Source organism: Oenanthe melanoleuca, chromosome 2, assembly GCF_029582105.1.
Source record: "Oenanthe melanoleuca isolate GR-GAL-2019-014 chromosome 2, OMel1.0, whole genome shotgun sequence".
NCBI lineage: Eukaryota > Metazoa > Chordata > Aves > Passeriformes > Muscicapidae > Oenanthe > Oenanthe melanoleuca.
In genome coordinates, this window is record NC_079335.1 from 27,018,771 (window position 1) to 27,041,968 (window position 23,198).

The window sequence follows — 23,198 nt, forward strand, 5'->3', positions numbered from 1 at the left end:
AAGTTTACTGATTAAATTACTAAGTAATTTAATTATTTTGGATTGAGCAACTCAAGGTTTAAAGCAGCAAAATGGAGATGTGAAAGAGTCAGAACTTTCAGTGTCCAGAGTACAGCTTGTGGAGTTAAGTCAAACTGATTGTTTTTCCAAGATGATGCTTTGCAAGTGCAGTGAATCTGTGAATCTGCAAAAGCATTCTTTTACTCCTGATCCACAGTGTAATAATTTCCACAGCAAGTGCATCTGATAAGAAGATTCTTCTATAACCAAGCACAGAACTGGATTCAATTCCAGTCTGTTCAGAGATGAGTGGAAAGAGCAGCTGTGCATCACACAACCAACTTTATCCTCTAGACCAGTGCTAGCTTGACTACATTTTCCTTGATTTCTGGCAAATATTCCTAATACTTCTGCTTTGAAAGACTTAGCGTTCATTCACGTTCTGCATAAACTGTGACAAAAAGATTTATTTTGTGTAAGGGAAAACAAAGTCACAAACCAAGGAAATTTCTAGAATATCAATGGAAAGACCTTTTGATGTACAGAAGGATATTCAATCAAATCATCTCAACGTAAATCCAGAATAAAGCTGTTGAAATCAAGGGATCATATTTTTTTATCTTAAACATATGTCTGGATTTTTTATTATATTTATTCTCATAAGTGAAAGGATTTTTGTCCCAGATGACTCACCAGAGTGTAGCATGTGGCAAAAGGGTCTGGTGGCTTGTCATGACACTGGTATTGAAGTTTCCCTATACCATAGTGGACATATGGAAGAACTACTGATTTCTTGTCATGCAGGTATAAGGCAAGTATGAACAACCTAGCTGAAAATTTTCTATACCTATTTTCTAATTTACAAGAAGCAGAGACCTTTTTTCCCCCTCACTCATACTGGTTGCTTTTACCTACTTCTCTAATGTCTCAGCCAACTCAAGAACTGAGTTTCTGTGCCTGTCTCTTTTGAGTAATGTTTTGTTTTTTTTTATTAGGATGGGATCTTTCTCAGGTTTCCTCATTCACTTGTGCTCCCACCTTTCATAGCATGGAAGGCTGCAATCTGGATACTCTCCTGGTTTACTCTGCCTGGCATATTTCTTTATGGCTACCTCCAAATTCTAAGGACTTGCTCTACTCCCTGTTTCACTGTCAGGGCATCTAACATTGTGGGGTATTAATTATTTCCTCTCTTCCTCACTGAGTAGTTTTTTGAGAAACATATCCATAGGGTGTAATCAGGTTATGTTATTGTTTTCAGGTTTTACCTGTTTTTCGCATAACTAAGCACCTTTAAAATACAATAGTCACATTTTTTAAAATCACATGTTGCAGACTCTGTCAAATACTCTGCCTTTCACATTTTAAGAGAAAAAAAACAAAAAAGAGCCAACTCAAAGTAAATTTGGGGAGTTCAGTATGCATTTTTTGTAATTTCCTCCCTTGCAGTTGCTGGATGTTACAGCACTTCTGGAGACTCCCTCATGCTGCTGTTTTAAGCTCCAAGGAACAGTTGCACAGTTTGAAATTTTGACGACTTGTTGCAGATGAGCAAATTTCATTGGCTTATTGTTATTGTCTGTTAAGAACATAATACTAATACTTGAGCAACCTGGTCTAGTGGAAATTGCCCCTGTCTGTAGCAGGGGAGATTGGAATTGGATGATCTTTAAGGTCCCTTCCAAACCATTCCGTGATTATTTGCACGAAATAGGGCTCGTGGAATTTTATGCTTCTATTATTGCCATTTTCTGTAACATTTTTCCCTGGATTATCTGGTCCCAGTCCCTGACAGATGAGGGCTCTGCTTGCACTTTTATGTACCATGTCTAGCAAATATTTAAAGAAAGTTTAATTTCAAGTGGTTTATTTTATCACTGTGGGAAATGCACATCAGAATTTAAAAATACAGGCACACCTTAGACTAAATTTCATTTTATATAGTTTATTGAATTAAGCTACCAAAACAATTTAGTTCTGAGAATTGCTTCCAGCGTCTCTTCCCAAACCACAAGATTCTGTGAAGGAATGAACACTCTTAAGGTCTCTCTCTTTGACTCCTCCTTCCCACTCTGTTATCTTCTTGCTGAGCTCCCCTTGCATGATTTTTGCCTTCTCCCAGCAAAACCACATTACCATTACTCATACAATTACATGGCTGGAATTTTACTTTTCTGTGAATGCTCTACACAGCAAGACAGTTTTAGTTTTATAGCCTATAAAGAGTCATCCAGAACGTGAAATACACCTAAATACTGACACCTACACAAGGTCGGCTTGAAATCAAATCATACTTGATTTCAGATTTAAAGTATAACCATGATTAATATGTGTGTGTGGATATAAGTGAAAAGATTCATTTTGCAAGGAAACAAAGCTTTATTCAATACCTCTCAGGGTCCTCCATCTCTGCTGAAGAAATGGGAACACTTTGGCACAATACTGCTCTATAAACCACAATAATGAGCTCCAGTTTTGTTTCAGTAACTTCACTGTCTCAGAAGATGCAGCTTCCATTTCCATCCCATACCCATTTGTACACCAAGAAAGGATAGATCTTCAGTATGAATTAGATTATTTGAGAAATGCTTCAGTTTTCCTCCTTCATATATTGATCCTAATTTCTGTGAAGTTGTTAGCTACTTTCAAATAGCTCAGAACAAACAGTTCATGTGAAAAATGCAGTCTGAAAGTTGGTAGTTTTTCATTTTGACTACTTGTTGTTCATAGTTTGCCAGGAAAACTCTCTGTACTTTCTGTCCCTTGATTTAGATGGCAAGAAAATAAACAAAGCCATATCTAGTGGGTACTTTCTGGTAAATAAATGCTTCTGACAAAAGGCATCGAGAGTGTTGGTTGAAAAGAAACTCTGTATGAGTCAGCAGTGTGTACTCAGAGCCCACAAAGCCAGTTGTATTCTGGGTTTCATCACAGGAACATGGCCAGCAGGTCAATAAGGTGGTTCTCCCCCTCTGCTTTGCTCTCATGAGGCCCCATGTGGAGCCAGCCCTGCATCCAGCTCTGCTATTCCCAAAATTAGAAGGATGTGAACCTGCTGGAGCAAGCCCAGAGGAGTCACAGGGCTGGAACACCTTTCTCATGAAGACAGGATGAGAGCTGGGGGCTGCTGAACCTGAAGAACAAAAGACTCTGAGGAAACCTCATTCCAGTACCTAAAGTGCCCACATGAAGGAGAAGAGAAGGACTTTTGACAAAGGATATCCCTACATAGCAGGACAAGAGGGAATGGCTTAAACTGAAAGAGGGGACATTCAAATTAAATATTAGGAAGAAATTTCCTGTGAGGATGGTGAGACATTGGAATTGGTTGCCCAGAGAAGTTGTGGATGCTTCATCTCTGCAAGTGTTCAGGGCTGCTTTGAGCAGCCTGGTCTAATGGGTGGCACTAATTGTAAACAGATTATCTTTAGGGTCCCTTCTAACCCAAACCTTTCTGTCATCATGCAAAAATTTAAAAACTTACAACTACTTTCTGGTGTCTGTGTAGTTATCAAAAACTTTGATAAAAGTAGCTGGCTACAGGATGGCACCTGTTTCAACCTTCCATCCTTATTCTTGAGAATAAAGGCTACAGGATCACATGTGCAGAGCTCAGAATGTCTGTTTCTTTTTTTTTTTTTTTTATTTCTTTTTTTTGGTATACAGGATTAGAGGAAAATAAAAAGAAAAAACAACCCCCCATGTTTACTGGTCATGCATGACAGACTCACTCTCTTATTCCCACCTCACATTTAAGGCTTATCCTCCAACTTTTAATTATGCTGTAATATGTTGTGAAGGATTCCATTTTATTCAGCAAAACTGATCCTTAAATGATTTCAGAACCAAAGCTGAAGACTTTGGACATGAAAATTTGAAGGACAGTAATTAAACTCCCAGCAATAAAACTCTTATCCTACTATTGATAAGGCAGAATGTGACCTAATTCCCTTTTTTTTTTTTGAGCTGCATCAGCATTGAAGTTGTTTTAACCTGTTAAACCTGTGCATACACATAGAACATGTATGGCTGATGCAGAAAAAGTTGAACTTTGGCTTGAAGAGTGTTGAAAATCATAAGAATCTGTCCTAAATCTGAGATAAAAAAATCCCACACTCAATGGATAGTGCTTTTGAACTGAGGTTCATAATTAAAATTAAGCAAAAATTTACCCCAAAGAAACTGAAACCAAACCAGTCAAAATCAAGACCCTTAAAATCAACACCAGTTTGGGTCAAACAGAGACTATTGAATATGATCATAAATACTTCTGACATAGTCAGAAGAGCACAGTCATGCTTCTTTTCAAATTATGGTTTGTAAATCATTATACTAAGGTAGTTGGAAAGTGGTTTGTAAACAAGGTCAAATCTCAAACCAAGATAAATTTGTAGAAAATAATATATGATCTAGGTCAATTTATTAGCTGAAAGCTTGCCTAATATCAGGACATATTGTGATTTTTTTTCAAATTGGGGTTGTACCACAGTATGCAAATGCACAGCTGAATGATCCAGTAAACCAGATGTGAGTAGCTGTTCCTTGGTATCACACAAAAGGCTAATAAAAGAGCAACACTAAAGCCAGTAACTCCTAACCTGAAGTTTTATATTTTTAAAAATATTTAACAAAATGAGAGAGACATCAGCAAATTGCAATTTGCTCTGCAACAAGCAATGTTTCTCTCTGATTGCCTCTTTCTGTACTGCCTCCTCTCTTGCTCCTTTCTTTTCTGTTTAGAAAGCCACTGAATACACAGGCTGGTGTGGAGCAATCACTTTTGAAGCAAGTCCACTCACTGATTGCTATGATCACAGTTGGTTGAACTCCAAAGCAGAAATCTCTTTCTCAAGGAGCTGCCAGTTATTTTACAACAGAAGGGTGGGAAGCAGACTGTCAAGTAAAAGTTCTCAGAGCAGCACTGGCTGTCTTTCTGGTGTTTACTCTTTTAAGAAAATCTTTCTCTTTTAGCTCAAGTGCAAGTAGAATGTTAGGTTAGCTGAATCATATTTCAGTTTCTGGTGAAAAAGATCAAACTGATTTCAAGGATGGAATCAGAGGGATCAGCCATCACATCCCCACCCAATATTTGTTTAAGGCCTAGAGTGCTCAGAACTTAATATTCAGAAGAGTTTCAACTGTTATTATTGTACAAAAGTGGTTAGAGAAACACAGGCAGAAGAGCAAGGAGTAGACACAGGCTGTTTTGTACAGCATTGCAGGGAATTTTAAACTCAAAATACAAAACTTGAGCACAATATCTTTCAATATATCTATCAAGGGGAAGAAATAGAACTTCTTTGTAATAATCTGTAAACTTGTGAGAATAAATAAAGTGTTTCATATGCAACACCCATAAGAAGGATGAAAACCACTCAATTTCCAAATGAGTTTTGGGTGGGGAGCTGGGTCTCATGATATTTCTGCACATGAGCTCCTCAGTAAGCTCATTCATACTGAATACTCAGAGAAGCCCATACAGATTGCTGTGGCAAGATGCTATGCTGACACCTCAGAAATAGGAAAACTGCTAACATAGACCTTTTCAAATACTATTTTCTATAAGTCATGGGTCAGTCACTGCCATTTGAGGGGGGGGGGGGAAAAAAGCAAATTAGGTGTAAATAGTTTTGTTCCACAGTGAGAGCACATGCCCAGCAAGTATTGCCCTTCCTCCTCCCTCCATCTTCCACTGTAAGACAATATCTCCCTTTTTGAGTTGTCCTTTTCCCTTGAATTTCCTCTTTATTATGTTCCCAGATTTCAGTCCTGCACTCCCTGAGTATTTCAGCTTCCTGGACTTCCTTCAGAAACATTCCCTGGTGCATAATTTTCCCTCTTCTAGAAAACCTCCTGGATATCTGTTACATAGGTGAGGGTACAAATATTCAGTGCTGTGGAATTGTTCATCATTAAAGCAACACATAAATTATATGGGTATGTATTGTTTTTCTAGAATTGCTAGGGAAAAAGGAAGTCTTGGAAGACAGAAACAGTAAAAAAAGAAAGGAAAGGGAAATAGAATAACCAGAAGAGAGAAAGTGTCATCTCATGCTCTTGCCTTTCCCAATTATGAAGAACATTTCTACTGACATTACAAAGGTCAGAGAGGTGAAAAAGAATTTATTAAGATGACTATCTCTTGAGTTTGTTGCAAATGAAAGTTAATTTAGGAATTATGAATTAGGAAAAGAACGTTTTTTGGATAATTCATTGGTCTTTTTTTAATGATATATATATATATATATATTGCTCTGTGTGTGAAAGTGGAAGTGATGTAGAATGAAAAAATCAGGCAAATAGAGAAACCATAAAATAATTAGATTTAAATTGCAGATCAGTGAAAAAACACAGTCTAGGATCTTTAAACATGGAGTAATATCACAAAACCACTAAAAATTCAGTCACAGCAATGGACCAACATTATTATTACTGTAGCTTTCTAACCACTTCTTGTGAGAGAGCTTAAAGTAAAAAAGAAAAAAAAAGTAATTATAAATTTATAAAATAGCTGTATTCATGCCTGTTTCAGAGTCTTAAAATAATGGTAAGTGGTAGTTATAGAAAAGCCTAAGCCTTGTGGGTTTTGGAAAATTGGAAGAGAAGTATGTCAGTACTACTACCTAAAATTAAATGGTAGAGATTCTCAGTGCCTTCCACAGGTATCCATATGTGCTTTCAAATCCCAAATCCCTGCTGTGTCTCTGCACTACCCTGAAAGTCTCACCAAGTAAAAAACCTTTGCAGAACTCTGACATGTGCCTCTTGCCTCCAGGCTAAAGCTCATACATAATCAAAGAGTTGATTGTTTTAAAGGGTATTCTCTGCAAAAGCAGAAGATCTGCTACTGCCTGCCTAAGTCAGAAAGCCCAAGTGGTTTTCAACACAAGAAATTACTGCCTGGGTCCAAACAATGAGTTTAAATGACTGTCAAGTGTGTTCAGTCCTCCTGTGATTTCCATGAAAACATTTCCTGAATACCTGGCCTGAATATGAACGAGAACTACAAGATTATGTCCTGGTTGGTAGTTTTATTGGTGTCATAATAACAGTGCAAAATGAGTCTAGTATCTCCTCTCTTTGTATTTTTCCTCTGCTGAAGCAAAATAATTTTCTTTCTCTTCAGAAGTTGGGTAGGAATAGTGTTTGCTCCTTCCACTGGTGCTACCTGATAACCAGGATGAGGAACAAGAGAGATGGAATTTATTACAGAGGATGCTCTGTGGCTACATTCTATTTTGTGCCTTACAACCTATTGTCCATTAGAAAAAATCAACAACAACCCCCCAAAAACTGACTGTGAATTGGAAAAACTTGCATATTTTGGAAGTGGACTGGGTATTAACCTAACAGACCCTGCAAGGACTAGGCTTTTATTTAAACTATCTCACTTCTGCAGAATGGGATCCCTCAAACCATTGTATGAGAGCAGAATTTCCTATAGGTCTGCAAAATACTAATGTTAAATTTAATTAATTAATATTATTAAATTTAATTAATTTTATTATTAAATTTAAATTAATGAAATTTACTTTTTGTATATTAGAAGCATTTCCAAGTTGTTTCAAGAATCTGATCCCAGCAAAATTACTGTCTCTTGTAGAAGTAAGTACCTATGTTAGAAAGTTACTGTGATTAAGATATTATTTGAAAAATGCATGGCTTTTCAGTATTTTCTACTGTCAAATACTTTCTAGAAAGAGGACCTTGGTGAGGAAAGTGTGAGTTTATACAGACTTCTAGTGTTTTTATTAAGAATGAAAAAAATGTATTAGGCAGTACTAATTTTACTTGTGCCTCCTTTCTTTCATGGCAGACAACTATTCATCACTAAATAAACACATGCATATAATAAATTATTTTTCACTTATGTTTCCCTCTGGGCATTCCACCTAAAATTATATTGCTTATAACAAAAAATCAATCCAAAAAAAAAAAATAAAAAGGAGAAAAATATTGAAAAAAAAATCAGAGAATAGATTGAATCTCAGCTGATAACCAGATGTATATAACACATGCATTTTCAAAGACCATCTCACTGAAGCACTATCATCTGCTCATCCAGAAATAATCCCATTCTCTGCAGTTGGCAGTAAATGAATCTCTTTTCACAAGACTCAGAAAAAAAATCAGTTGTTTCTCTCTTTCTTCTGAATTCAACATTATTATATCTAACAGAGAAGACAAATATTTTTACATATTTGACAAAATTATTAGTTGCTATGATGGAATTTTCTGCCACTGCATGTGTTGAAGTTATATTGACCACACATGATATAATGGAAGTTACATACAATTAAAGTTAGAAATCAAAAATGATAATTCAAAGAGTTTACTGTGAAACATAGTTGCAAAGTGGCTTCTATTCACCATATAATACTATTACAGGCCTTAAATAATGCTGCATTGGCTGTGTCTTAAAAAATAAGATTTTAATTTTAAGGCTCAGACCAATGACCAGTTACAAATCTGCAGTATTAGCTGAAATTTATCAAGTGCTAAAGTCTTACATGCAGATAACTATGATAAATCAGCTGCCGAGAAATAGCTGGTGATTAATAATTGAAGAGCCAATCTAATTATCTAGAGAGAATGATAACTGTTTTGTTAGGTGATAATTATGCATCATTACTATTTGGAAATTTCTGACTTTGGAGAGCTGATGTGGATAATTAAAAGATGTTGGTATTTTAAGGTTTTACAATATAATACATCCTTTGCACAAAGCAGGATGAACTTCATATGAGCTGGCATTTAGTTGTTCTTTTTGCAGTGTCCACTTTGAAGTATCCATGAATTTTTTATCAAGACTTTTGGCTTGCCTTGTCTTTTTAAGTCTGAACCTTTCAAACTTTTTTGCATGAAGTTAATTTGATGCATTTTCAGTGGTGAATTTTTTACCTAAACTCTTGACTCTGATAGTCTCCCAAGCACTCAGCATTTGCATGGCTTCTTTTTTGTACTAAACTTACATGAAAATGAATGCTATATAACATGGAAAGGAAAGAAAGTCCAGACACCTCTTGGTCTTGCTTATGTTGAATATGAACACAAACTGGAAAAAATGTGGAAATGAACATTTCTGGAGAGAAGTGCCCTGTGCCCTTCAGACTGTCACTCAGCATTCTGCTCTAACATCTCAGCCTTCCCTAAGGATTTTATCTTCATCTCTAAGAGGCTAAGGAAGACAGCACAAATATCAAATTCAACTTTGTGTTTTAGACTAAAATCATAATATTGCATTCAGATAAGAGTATCTGAATAGATGTAAATGTGATGAATTTTTGCTCATGAATGATACCATTAGAGACTTTCTTTAAAGATGTTACTATGGCTTCAGCACCAAATTACACCCCTGCCTTTCACATGGAGTAAAGGAGAGTGGGTTTTATTTCTTTGCATAGAAAGAATATTAAATGGAATTGTCTTTACCAAGGGACTACAGAAGGTGTTCTCTCCCTGCATTTGAAACACAAACTGCAACAGCAAGAGCTGGGGTCTTCTCTCGGGCTGTTTTCTGAGGATGGGGAAAAATGCAAAATTTTATCAACCAATTTTCTTCCATGGGATCTCTTATGGGACGATTGCAGCCCTGTGTATACACGCAGAGCTCAAAAACCTGTGGCAGCCTTGAGGTCTTAGGTTGTCACACTTCATGTTCCCTTCCCCTGCCAAAACAATTAGCAGTGGAAAAACACCAAAAAGTTGTAGGCTTAGGTACAGCAAAATGAAAAAGCCTAATTAGGTCCTGCAGGCAGCACAATAAAAATGTGGAAACAAATCTCTGTTGCAGAAGGTAGATGAGGCTGGTGTGCAGGACCAAGCCATCTGTAGGCAGCCAAATTAATTCAGATTGGTGTTTTGACCAACTCTGGCTGCAAGAGCCATTAAGGGCACCCATGTGTTTGTTTAATCGTGGGTAAGTCAGCATTTCTTCTGCAAACATTACTGTATTTTAAAAGCCTGGGGGTTGCTGCTGGCTGGCTAAAACTTTAGATACACATCCTGGCAGAAGAAACTCATTAAACTCTCAGTAAAAGAGAACTCCTCAGTTTTTGTAGGACTAGGGGAGCATCTATTTTTATGCAATACCAAGGAGGTAGATATTGGCTTGGGTTCCTCCTCAGAACATGGTGGTCTAACCAACCCTCTGATGCTGTCCTTGGGGGTGGAGGAAATACAGAAGTAAAAGGCAAAAATAGCACACAGGGAATAATTTTGGGAGGTTTTCTCTATTTTCCTTATCGTGAACTTGAATAAAAGAATTCAAGTACATTTCAGGCAAACTTCTGAAAGGTTCTGGAAAAAAGCTAAGTCTATCTGTGCAGATTAGAATTCTCAAGAGGAATCAATTTTAGAGAAAAAGTAATATACAATAACTATATGGACATAATGTGCATTTATATAGTGGCCACCAATCTGCTCATGTGGAAACCAATCCAAAGCCAAACCACAATACTTATTCCTAGGCAAATCAGCTAAAATTGCCAGCTGGGTTCTTAAGAGCATGATAAGAAATGGAATTTACTATTTTGTGGTAAACAATATAACAACTAACATTGTATTTTTGTTTCCTTGATTTTTGCACTTAGAACTTTGTCTCTCAACCACAGTGGCATGCAACTTTTTTTTTTAATCTTAAAGTTGATATTTTCAGATAATCACTTCATTATGAGAATGAAGGCCCCAAAAAGTCAACTCAATAGGATAAGTTACAAATTGCAGTAATGAAAGTTATGGACAGAAGGGACTGAATTTGATAATAAATTTGGACATTTCAAAGCATGCAAAACAAGAGCAGTGTATCCTCCAAATATTTTCCAATAACTTTGGTTTGGTAGAAAGTAGAAAGAGAAAGCAATTAATCCAAAATACACTCAAGCAAACCAAAGTTACTTTATGCTACAAAAAACAAGACACACTTCAATCCTGCTTATGCTAATTTGTTGAGTTTTTTTGATCATAATTTACATGCTCTCTTGCTTGTTTACTTTACACTTCAGAATTTAAAGTTGACTTCTAGTTGGAAGTTACTAATAATTACAGGGTAGAACTAACCTTTAAATAGATATTTTGTATGGGATCTTTTGTCTGAAGTTTATATTCTTGATAGCACAAAGTATGGTGTGAACAAAGGAAAATGAGAGTAAAACACATAAAAAGATACAGTTCTGAAGGAAAACAGGGAGGGAGAACGTTGGATGGTTTGAACACTAGGACACTTTGGAAAGTTTTAAAGAAAGAAGCTGAAAGGAAAACTGTGCATGAAAAGTGAAATTCAGATTCAGAAGTAGAATACAGATAATTACTGCTAATACATATATTAATCTACATTTTATAAAAGAATGATACTTTTTTTAGAATATTACATATTTAGAAATATTTTATATAGCATAGTTATCATTTTAATATAGAGAATATAAAACTGTTTAAGTGACTGTGACACTATGAAGGCTATGGCTGAAATATTAAATTCAGGGCAGTGATTTATAACTAGGCTAAAATGTGATTTTTTTTCTATTTCATAAATTTGATTTATTTCTGTTATTGAAATATCACAGTTTTTTTAAAAGGACATTATCAATTATTTTTTCATGGTTTAGAAAAGTGGTATAAATGATATTTAGAATAGTTTCTGAATAAAACCAGTGAAAATAAATTAATGAACCAGCTACCTTTTAATGGAATATTTAACTCCTACATATATTTTAGTGCAAGTTTTGTTTAGTCAATAAAGGAAAAATATTCTTAGTTTCTTTTTGAGAAGGAAAATATCCATGTCTGCAGACTTTATTGACTAAAACCTACATTTTATAAGATTAAGTATAGTAAGTAACCATAATATTGAAATAGGATGTTTACACTCAACATAATGTCATAAATTATACTATATGGTTGTTGAATATATAAAGATACATGAAAATATACATTTTCTTACTTACCCAACTGACAGGAAAGGCTCCTTTGATTCAAGTCTGTCAAGTAAATAACAAAAGTTTTAAATGTAGGTATTTATTGTGTTTACAAACAATTATACAATGAAACAGCTGTTCTCAGAGTCAAGTTTATTTAAGGACACAATTTAACATGATTAGAAGGGCCTGATTAATTTTAGTAGGTGCTTAACTCTGAAAAAATCCCATTTACCTGATGGAACTTTGATCTAGAAATCAAATTTCTACAAAGCAGCACATCCAGGCTCTTTGAATTTCACAGATTCAGGTGACTTGTGTGGATATTTGAGTGGAATAGCTAGAGTGAACAAGAAATATTTTGGTTTTTTTGTTGCTTTGTTGTTGTTGTTTTCCAGCATCCTGTGCTCACATGGCATGATCACTTCATCATTATGAGAGCTTCTGTCCCATTTGCCAGAACTGGCCTTGTGCTGGATCTGGGTGTCATCACTGTTTTGGTAGATCCAGAATCATGCCCAGGTCCAAGCCCAGTGGCTGAAAGTGCTCTCCCACCCCTCCCTGCTGTGGCTGCTGTGGCTGTGAGGGATGCACCACCTGCACACTGACAGGAGCCTCTTCTCTGGCAATTTCCATCCAGCCAGGACAGACAGACAGACTCATCCATGTCACCAGGCAGTGCTCCTGCTCTGGTATCTGCAGCTGGCTGCCCTTATTTTTTAGTATGTTCTGGTTTCTGTGAGTTTATTGATATCAGCTGCTTGATAGGACCATTAGTATGTGATTTTTAGGTTCCTTTATAAACATGTTTAAAGCATATTTACAACTGAGTAATTTTGATTGATTACATGACATGCAAAAATGTTCTGTTGTGATGGTTCCCACTGAGCATACTATTTTAAGAAGAGCAGAAAACAAACATCCAGGTCATTAATATCTTTGTAGCCTTTAATAAATGTGTTTGTAATGAGGCAAAGTGTTTCATAAGTGGAGCTGAAAATTTAATTTATTAATCTGAAATCAATTTACTCCACAATAAAATATTTGAAATATAATTAATTTTAAACAATTACCGTTAGTTGTAAACAAAGTTACTTTCAATAATAAATGCTTTGAGAAAAAGTTTCATGAAAATCCTCTTTGTAAAAAATCTGAGTACTGTTGCATTAATTTAGCAAAGTTTTTGTGCAAAAAAACTCTCAAACCAATAGACCAGTTTAGTTATTATTATCATCTAAAATCTAAAACACATTGAAAGCAAAATCCCTTTTGTGTTGTCCTAATGACTGCAACTCAGCGTTCCATTTCTCTCTGGGGTTGAAATCCACATGGAATAGAAGAATAGAAGAGGAAACACTGATGGCTTTGCACATGCCTGGAAGCACAGTAGGAGCTGCATGTCCTTGTGGTCAGGGCAGTCCCAAGAGAACCTGAGCTTGGCATTCTCTGTGCTCAGGCAGTGCTGCCAGAGAGCAATAAAATGACAGAGCCCTTCATGGGGATTTCTCCCTTCTCCTGAAGATTCTGTGCAATAGTGCCATGATTTTGTTTCCTCTTTTTCTGCTTAATGAAATGAATCAGTCAGGGGAATCCCTAAGTGTTTGGCTAGGGAGATTAACTATAAGCATGATGACCAAAGAATGAAAACCCTAGAACATACTTCATAATACAGAAATGTTGTAATCAAGAGAGACCTAGCACTACTCTGATGGAGGACATTCTGGTGGATTTTACTTGAAAGCAAAGAGTGTGTGGTAGAATGCCCTGAGGGCAAAATACTGCAATTAAATTTTTATTTGAAGTCCATTCTCAAGCTCGAATTCAATTTGATTTAAATAGTGCTGCCCTAGGTTTGACCTCTCTCTATATTTGACTAAATGGTTTTAGATAATTTGCTGCATTACTTTTAATTAGTTCAAGTGTTCCTCATAGTAAAAGAACACAATTATCTGTTGGCCTTTTGTTTGGTAATTCAGTATACGGCAAAATAATATAAAGGTTTAAAACTTCAACACAATATGAAATAACGTCCTATACCATCTTTAGTTGTGACATTTGCCAATACAAAATGCTTTTTTTCTTTCTTTTCAATCTAATGTACACTGAATTTTCCAGAGTTTTGAGGAATTCTTGAAAAATTAAATATGATATTGCAAAAAGACTAATCCTGGTAAGTTTAGAGAAGGACTGTAATACACCTCCAGGAAAAATCTTAAAGCAGAAACTGTTTTCTTTGCAAAAATATATTTCTGTGCCCAAGAAAAACTAAGCAAGACAGTAAAAAAAGGGAATAATGTTTTAATTGTGTAGGAATGGTAGAGAAGCAGGAGAGATTGAGATTTTTTCTTTCTTTTCTGAAATGGATTTCCCACCAGAAAAGATCAGTTTGTCAATATGCCAAGGCAATATGTCAGTTTGAATAGGAGGGAGGGAGGCTGATCAGTAGCATGACTAGGACATGGTGGTATTTAGCTTTTATTCTCAGCTAAAATTTTCTGAGCTAAGATTTTCCTTATCTACATACAATAGATAAGTTTTGCAGGAGAAAAATGAATTTTTGCACTATGTAAGTTTCTCAGTTAAAAACAGTCACTGTAAACTGAACAGGCATAGGTAATTGATTACTACATTGATATGCTACAGGACTGTCACACTGTTTAAAATAAGAACTACAAATTTCTCATTTAGTGTTATTCCCTTTGTCTTGGAGAGATATTTTACAAGGTCTGAGTAACCCAATTGTGCATTTTATTATTTTCTTTGCTGTTAAGTTTTCTTTTATAAATGGCAATTATCTAAATTCTATCTTTGACTGAACATCCAGATGGACAAATTTTCAAAGTTTGCAGACAAACATACAGGGAAATGTGACTAGACTAAGGGTATGTGAATTCCTCTTTGACTTGTAAACAATCATGGAATGACAGTAAGATCCCATAGTAAATTCAATTTTTCTTGCATAATTGTCCTATTGAGATTACAGGCAAGACTTTTTTTGCATTTGAGGCCTGACCTGAGATACACAAATCCATATAATTACTTGTTAAAGAATCCTCTCCTCTCCTTCCCAAAACTGAGTACAGGACAAAGTGAATAACATTTGTAACAATATCAATGCAGTACACAAGCAAATGGATTTTAGTCAAGGATTCTTCAAGGTGATTAATTATGAATCAATATATTCTTCCTCGTGGTGGTCACATAATTTAATCTTTAAGCACTTAGTAGGAAAAACACATGGAATTTAATGAATTTGTTAGGATTCAAATTCTGACTTGTTGAAATAACAAAACTATCTGCCCTGAATCAGAGAAAGGGGGCAGGAACAAAGAAATTTTCAGATGAGTCATCATCTTAGCTTACAACCTTCACATCAGAATTCCTGGGGAAGGTTAGCTGACTGCATTGCTGACATCACACAATTTCTGTTTGACTATAAAATTCATGAATAGTGACTGCAGTTTTCAAGGAGATTGGAAACATTTTTATTCAAGCCAGATAGGAAAGTGAGGACAACTGAGAAACATTTTGGAATTCAATATAGTGCCAATGTATATTTAGACTGACTGGAGTGGCTGACTTATTTATCTGTCAAGTATGCCCTTTTTTTGCACTGTGCAGCTTTAGGAACCAAAGAATTAGCAAAACCACAGATTTAGCAGAAATATGAGTAGTGAAAGAATATTTACATTTATGGCTCAACCTGTTTATCAATGCATTAAATTTTAAAATGACAAAAACAACTCAAGGGACCTTACAAAAGAAACTTACATTTCCATTCACAGTAATCAAACATGAATTCATTTTTCTCTGAATGTTGAGTTAGTGGTTTGAAGTGATCAAAACCCATCTTTCTTCAGAACATTTTAATCAGTGTTATATGTTGTCATCTAGTTTCTTCTTAAAGCATGTGCATTATAACTTTTGCTACCTCACAATATTTCTATTCAATGCAACCAAGCCTAATACAAGCATGTCTTAATTTACAGAAGAAATGTAATTTCATATAATTTCCAATATCTATTGAGTCTGAAAGAGCAATTGCTGCTGTACACTAGGTAATCCTTCCTTTCTGATTTCTGTGACTTAATTTCAATGCAAGATAATTTCTCTGGACATTATCAGTAATCACTGTCAAATAGAATAGTTTAAGAAGCTCATTTTGTCTTCTGAAGCTTCCATAAACATCTTTATAAATGTTGACAAATTTTATCAAGAAACTCTGTCATATTCTGGAAAAAAATAAATGGTAGAATGACTGTATAGAAGATATAGTCTATCAAATGTGTTTCAGAAGCAGAGGGAATGGAAGAATAATTTACAGGCTTATGTCAACTTTTTGCAATTGTCTCTAAAAAATTTAATAACTTCCGCTCCCATCTGGTGTTTGACATTGCAATTGATAACTCTGATTAGAAAAGCAAAAACAACCAACTGTTGTTTTCATGAATATTGTCATAATAATGTCAAATACTATGTATTAGTTTTCAGAGTGCCTCGGGAAGTTGTGTTCCATGGACCTGGGTGCTTCTGTTATTTATTGGAACATAAAGATTCTAGCACAAAATAAAATACATCACTCAAGCCATGGGGGGAAACTAACATACTGTGAGCTCAAAGTGGCATTTCTCACTTAGTCCTTTGATGCAATAACTGACTTGGTGGATAAATGATAAGACAGATGATAGGTAAGACTTAGTCTCATTTTTAAGGCTCTTGGTATTGCCTGATGTGAGAGTCTCATAATCAAGCTGATAAAATAAAATCTAAACCCAGCATGACCATGAACAAAGAATTATGCCAATGGGAAAGAGAGACACATTAAATAATAGGAATACTCAGTGTTATGCTTTATTTAACTTAAATGAAATATTTTAACAAAAATGTTACTGCATGTAAGATAGGTACCAAAAAGCAGTTTCTTAATCATCCAGTAAACAAAGTTAAAATCTGATTTTTTATTTTTAATTTTTGTAATAAATTGAAGAATTGAGTTCAGTGTAATGGAATTTGAAAAAGAAAAGCAGAGTGAGAATTTGAGAACAAGAACTATTTTACACATATTTGAAATGAAGTAGAACTGGCTGGGTATTGCAAAAAAATTTTCAAGACAGGAAGAACTAAGGAACAGGAGACTGTTAGTTATGGGGACATATTAAAACATCTTTCCTCAGAGCTGATTGAGAAGTGTCCTTTAATCAGCACATGCTTCCTCTCTTCTAGTCTCAGATCATAGTTAATCAAAGTTCATGACTGAAATATTCAAGCATACTAAAACTAAATTTGACTAATTACTGCAGAATTTATTCAGTAAGAAAGCTACTACACTAGTAAGGACTCTAGGGATAAACAGATTATCAAACAATATTATGCCTTTGGCTACCAGACTCTCTCTATGTAGATCTATACATAATCCTTAATAGATGTATAATACATATTGAGTCCCTTATGAAAGTATCACCATACATTACACATTCTGACTGATTAAAAAAGATACACTTTTTCTAATATTTTATTACTTTTTTGACTAGGTTAATTATTTAAGATTGAGAATAACTTAAATCACTTCTTGATGCATCAGCTTTACCCCAAGTGCATGAGGAAAAAGTTAACCCCAGAAGAAGAAAACTTACCTAGACACCTATTGGTGATATTGATCCTATACAACTTAATTTCTTGTGCTAGAGAAAACTGAAATTATTGTTGGTCCTCATGAGACAGCTCGATTTTCTGTCTAGGAATGTTTCTGCTCACCTTTGGATTTGGTTTAATGCATTCATGCACTTAATTTATATGTATTTGTATATATATATATGTATATGTAATATATGTATATGTAATATATGTATATGTATATGTATATGTATATGTATATGTATATGTATATGTATATGTATATGTAATATATATGCTGCAAGATGGAGATGCCTTTAGTCTTTTCACTGTTTTGAAGTGAAAGAAATGGAATTTTGGCCCAGCATTTATTTATTTATTTATTTAAGTATTATTTTTAAGCATTTTACATGCCAGGACAACAAAAAATATGTGGAAGTTTTTTTCAGTAATCAAATTAAATTAGCATAAATGAAATTAATTTTTATTCTATTTTTTAAAAAATCCTGCAAAAACCACTGACTATTGATACAGTGCATTTTATGTAGCCAGCTTTATTTAGAACCTAAACCCAGGACAGGGTAGTGCCATAGCACTATCTGCAGGAAAATATTTTGAGGGAGCAGTTAGCTCAGGATGCTGTCAAAATACCTGCTATCAGCCTGCACTGATGTGTAGCATATGTACCAGGTATATCAGATGTACATAGCACATTACCAAATTTAGCTAGTTTCCTACCAAATCTGTATTTTACATCATTAATAAACATGAAATTCTTGTCATAAGTACAGGTTTCTAGGGTTTTTTACCCCATGGGTAGTTAGGATAGATAACCTTTTCTCCATTAGTAGAATGTAATTAATAATCTGTTTGGAGTTATCTTTGAAGTTTGACAGCTGAAAAACTGAATAAAAGGTATCTTTACCTACAGGGAGGAAGTGCTTTAAAGACACTGCCTCTTCCCTTTACTAACTTTCACAGCAGCAAGAGGCTAGGATGAGACTTAAAACAGCATGTGCAAAAGTTGGTTTTTATATACCAATAAAAATGTACACTGTCATATTGGATACTGAATGCATTACTTTTATAACATGGGCTGGAGGGGTTTTGGGGATGTGGTAGGAAATGGTGGCATAGAAAACTCAGGGGAACTAAAGGAGAAAAGCAAATAATTTCCAATAATACTCATAAATGAGTGGCCTAAATTTTAGGCAGCAAGAGAGGGAAACCTAAAACCTCCAAGTCATTTAAAAGTTGTATCCTATCTGATTTTACAGGTTATATTTTGCTGCATCTTCCTTTATGGATCCAAAACTTGCAAAGATAACATAAACAGTGGAAAGGATTCTCACAGTTGCCTAAATCCTGGTAGTATGTCTGAGGAAAAAATAAATTGTGACTTGGAGTGAAATTGATTGGACTATACATTTGGAAACCTTCTTAGATAATAATGTATTCCAGTTTCCTCCCATGCCACCCAAGAGAAGTCTTCTGCTGCCAAACAGAGTGATAAGCTAAACTGTGTTTAACACATGCATCACATCTATGTGATGTTTCCAGTCATGAAGCAATTCAGACTCAGATTCATTGTGAGATTCTTCCAAATTCAAAACCTGCTTAATTTGGTACCTTTGTTCAAGAAAGCAAAGAAAACTAAACCTGAAGAATGAAAATAACTCCATTCCACTGTCAATTTTTATCTGTTTTTCCTGTGATTTTTGCTAGTTGCTGAATTTTGCAAAAAAATATGCTCCAAAAAAAAAAGATGGAATTTTAAGAAAAATACAGTGATCTAAGTCGTGTGCCTTAGAGATCTCTTCCTCACAGGTTTAATCATTCTTTGCATGAAGCTGATTTCACCTGACCCTCTTCTGCTCTAAAGCAGAGTAAGAACACTCAGATCAATATGTACTGATCTAAAACATCTAGAATGGGTTCTTCAGGGTGGGTTGAAGAAAACAGTGTTGACTGATCTAATGCACACAATCAATACTGCTTTGCTCTGTGGCTATTTGCAGTCACAAAGAGATGAAGGTTAATGCAGGCATTGCCTTTGAGCATCCCAAGGGTAGAGGCTCAATACCCTTTTTTCCTCAATGACACTACTAACACTCTAAAGCACTTACAGCAGGGTCACTTCTCTAACAATGTAAGATTCGTGTTTGTCATGCTGTCTCCTAGGATAATCTTACTCAGGCAAAGCTGAAAAATGCAACATGCATTTTTATGCCCACAGGTATTAGAAAATGCCCATTTCTTAGAACTCAAATCACATATGAATATGAATACATTTTTTATTTTTCAGTAAAATAGCCAATGCTTTTGCCAGAAGCTTTGGGAATACTGGCATGCAATACCAAAAAGGCATGCACTTTGTAACCTGTTCTTAAAAAAATAAAATTACATCTGACAATGTGCATCAACAGCACTAAGTATCAATTCTGGCAAGGTGGTTAACATATTTTCAGACAGTATGCTCCAAGACTAACAGAATTCACCCAGAAATAAGGTGCGTGGTGATTTTATTTATATAATTCACTGCAATATGTTGCTATTGTCCCTCTGTGTTGCACACAGCCTTCCATGCTATTTGTAATCTTACTTAACAATCAATTTTCTTTCAAATTAAGTATACTTTACATTTCTTCTTCTAATATAATTTGTAAGACTTTAAAATGTGTTACAGACTCTCATTTATCCAACCTTGCTTATTTATTCACAGAGTACTAAATTTATAACCCAGGATCATATTTCTGTTGCTCTGTAAGCCACTTAAATGGTGCCCTTGCAGTACACCAGCAGCTCCCAGACCAAATTACAGCCTTCTATATAATTAGAGGTGTTACATTATGTGAGAACCAATGCCTAATTGCAAGTCCACTAAGTGGTTCTCTGAAGCACACCATCCTGCTTCTCTGATTACTGCAGCAGGTAAGGGTTTACTAAATTCCTGAAAATGAAGAATTCCTCTGTTCATTTGCAATGCCAGGACAGGCCCTTCTCTATTCTCTGTCATGAGCCCTATATCCTTACTTTTGAAACTTCCTGAAAGTTCCTGAACAACAGTGTCTGCAAATCTTGATACTGTTTCCATGATTCCTTCTCCACTAAAACTCAAATGTAGAAAAAAACCCATGTTTTTGGGTTTGTTTTTTTTTTTTTAATATGTTGAAGGCACTAGTCTTTTTAGCCTAACTGAAACATAGCAGAATACCTACAGAGGACATCATCCTTGTATGGAAGATGATATGTCAAGTCCAAATTGTTTATTCCTTAAATTAAATGCAAAAATCCATAGAGTAATAATAAAGAGTAAAAATCTCTCATGTAATAAGGGATAGGAATAGAGCTCAGGCTGTCAAGGTTTAAAGCAAATGCATGACTAAAACTACTGTGTCTGTCTGCCTGCAAGCAAACACATCAATACTCTGGATCTTTTAGGAATTCATTCTTTGATTTATAAGCCAAAGTTTCTTCATTTTTATTAGCAGCAAAAATTCTTGGATAAGAAAAGAGTCATAATAATTTCAATTGGATAAGAAAGGAGTCAGTAATTTCAAAGTAATCAGAAATTTTGGATATGTTTTCTGTTCTACTGTGGTATAAACAGTAATTAAAAACCATTAAAAAAAGTTTGCAGTTAGATACTTTATCTATAGTATATTGCTTCAGGTTTCATAGCAGAAGGAAAAAGTAAGAAAGAAAATTAAACACCAGGAAAGAAACCCAACAATATAAGTAAACAGGCTGCTCTCCAAATTTGCTAGTCTCTGAGCATGGATGTGGTTATGATGTCTGGGCTGTTGTGGAAGAAGACAACATCATTCATATGGTGCCATGTATCACTTGTGCAAGAGGAAGAGCACTGAGATGGGAAGAGGGATGCAGCTCCTGTGCAGATGTGTATAAGCTGGAGTCACTTCCTCTTAACAAAGGAAAAAAAACACCTGAGGAAATACTGAATAAATACTGGGGGGAGACTGCTGCAGAGACAAGTGCCAGTCTTTACACAGGACCTACTTCTAAATGGATCCATGTCAAGGCCATTGTGTAAAACCTGATGTGAATAAAAGCAAACAGAGAAAAATGTAAGATTTATCATACAGTGGTGATCTAAGAGGCAAAATCTGCCCTTGTCCCCTTCTTAAGGGAAGTTAGAAGTATTTTTAAAATAGTGAAGAAGAAGATTAAAAAAAAAAGTTTTGTTCTCTTAGTTGTTGTTGGAGTTACCACATAGATTAGGAATAATATGAATGAAAAATCAATATGCCAGTTGGATTTTGTGTCTTTTGGTCTATTTCTTTATCTATGATTTATTCAAAATGAAGAGAAACAAAAGATTTTCCTGGATATTGCTAAGGACCTGAGATCTCTCCCCCATTTCCCCCCTCCCTAAAGCTATAAAGTGCTGCACATTCATACTCTTGATCATGTGAAAGGCCAAACTTTATTCTTTATCTTCCTCTCCCAGTCCCTCTGAGCACATGTATTGCTTTAAACATCTGTGGGACTAAACTGATTGCAATTACACCACCATAATTCAGAAATGAAGACCTGCATGTGCTGCCTTCCCTCAGAATTTTTTTTTTATTATTCCTATGATATTATTTATTTGACATGGGGGGGTCTTTTCTTGAAAGAAAATAAGTAAACAAACAAACAAAAGGTGATTCAAATTACATTGAATCACTGGATCTGCTGTAGCTTTTTATTTGTACTTTTAAAGATTTTTAATGTAATTGAGAATACTATTAAAATTCTCAACACAAGAAAAAATTATACTGTTCAAGTAAGAATTTGAAACTAAATTACATTACTTCTGTATAGTAATGACTGTTTCAAATGTGACCATTGGTAATATTTTTTTATTAAATGAATATAAATAGTATCCTACTGGACTTATCTTTTATTCTATTTAAACTTGCCTAGAAATGTGAGGATTTTTTATGGAAGTTAAATCTTTTTTCAGTAGAGCTGCAGAGCAACATTTATCTTAGACCCATTCCACTGCACTGAAATAAAATAGCTTTTTTCATGAAGAAGAGTAATCAAAAGCATCAGGAGGATACATTTCTGTAGAAAAAGAATCACTTTAATTCAAAAGAAATGTCTCACTATATAATCTTAATATTACATAGTCATAGAAAAATTATGTTCCATAATTTTTTTTCATTCATTCTATTGAATAAAGTAGGAGTTTTAACAACAATTTGATGCAAAAGTAAATTTCAGAAAATAATTGATCAGATTTTTTTTCTGCTTTCTGGACTGTGTTTTTAGTCTCTTGTAGTCCAGTAGTTATGATGGACAGAAAAGTTCATTAAGAAAAAGAAAGTATAATGAAAAAAATTGTTGGAAATCTAGGACAGTATTCAATTAAGTAAGACACTTATACCTGCAGTTATTTTTATTACATACCAGGTTTAAAGATTGATGATATACTAATAGTGGCACACTATTATAGTAATTATGCAAAATACTGCAGTATTCTAATGGAATAGTAATGCTTGTGTGGCACAGAATTTGTTGTTTATGTTAATGCTTTCAAGTGGGAGGAATGATCTCAAGAAGATTCCTATACTAGAAGACACAATCAAGCTGCCCATCAGTGTCCTTTTCATACTTTTTCCTGTAATGAAGGGTGCTCAGGAATGCTCAGAAAAGCAACTCAAA

General features: G+C 34.8%; 1 protein-coding gene across 4 annotated transcripts in view; it reads right to left on the bottom strand.

Annotated features, from left to right (window-relative positions):
* The window catches only part of RALYL (RALY RNA binding protein like), a 364,670-nt gene that overhangs the window by 42,909 nt on the left and 298,563 nt on the right, over positions 1-23,198 (bottom strand). For 2 of the 4 annotated variants that reach the window (XM_056485414.1, XM_056485417.1), the window contains one exon: positions 11,943-11,975. The exons of the other annotated variants lie outside the window; for them this stretch is intronic. In XM_056485414.1, coding sequence (XP_056341389.1) covers positions 11,943-11,975 — 33 coding nt within the window. The remainder of the gene's footprint in view (positions 1-11,942; positions 11,976-23,198) is intronic. 4 annotated transcript variants of the gene reach the window in all.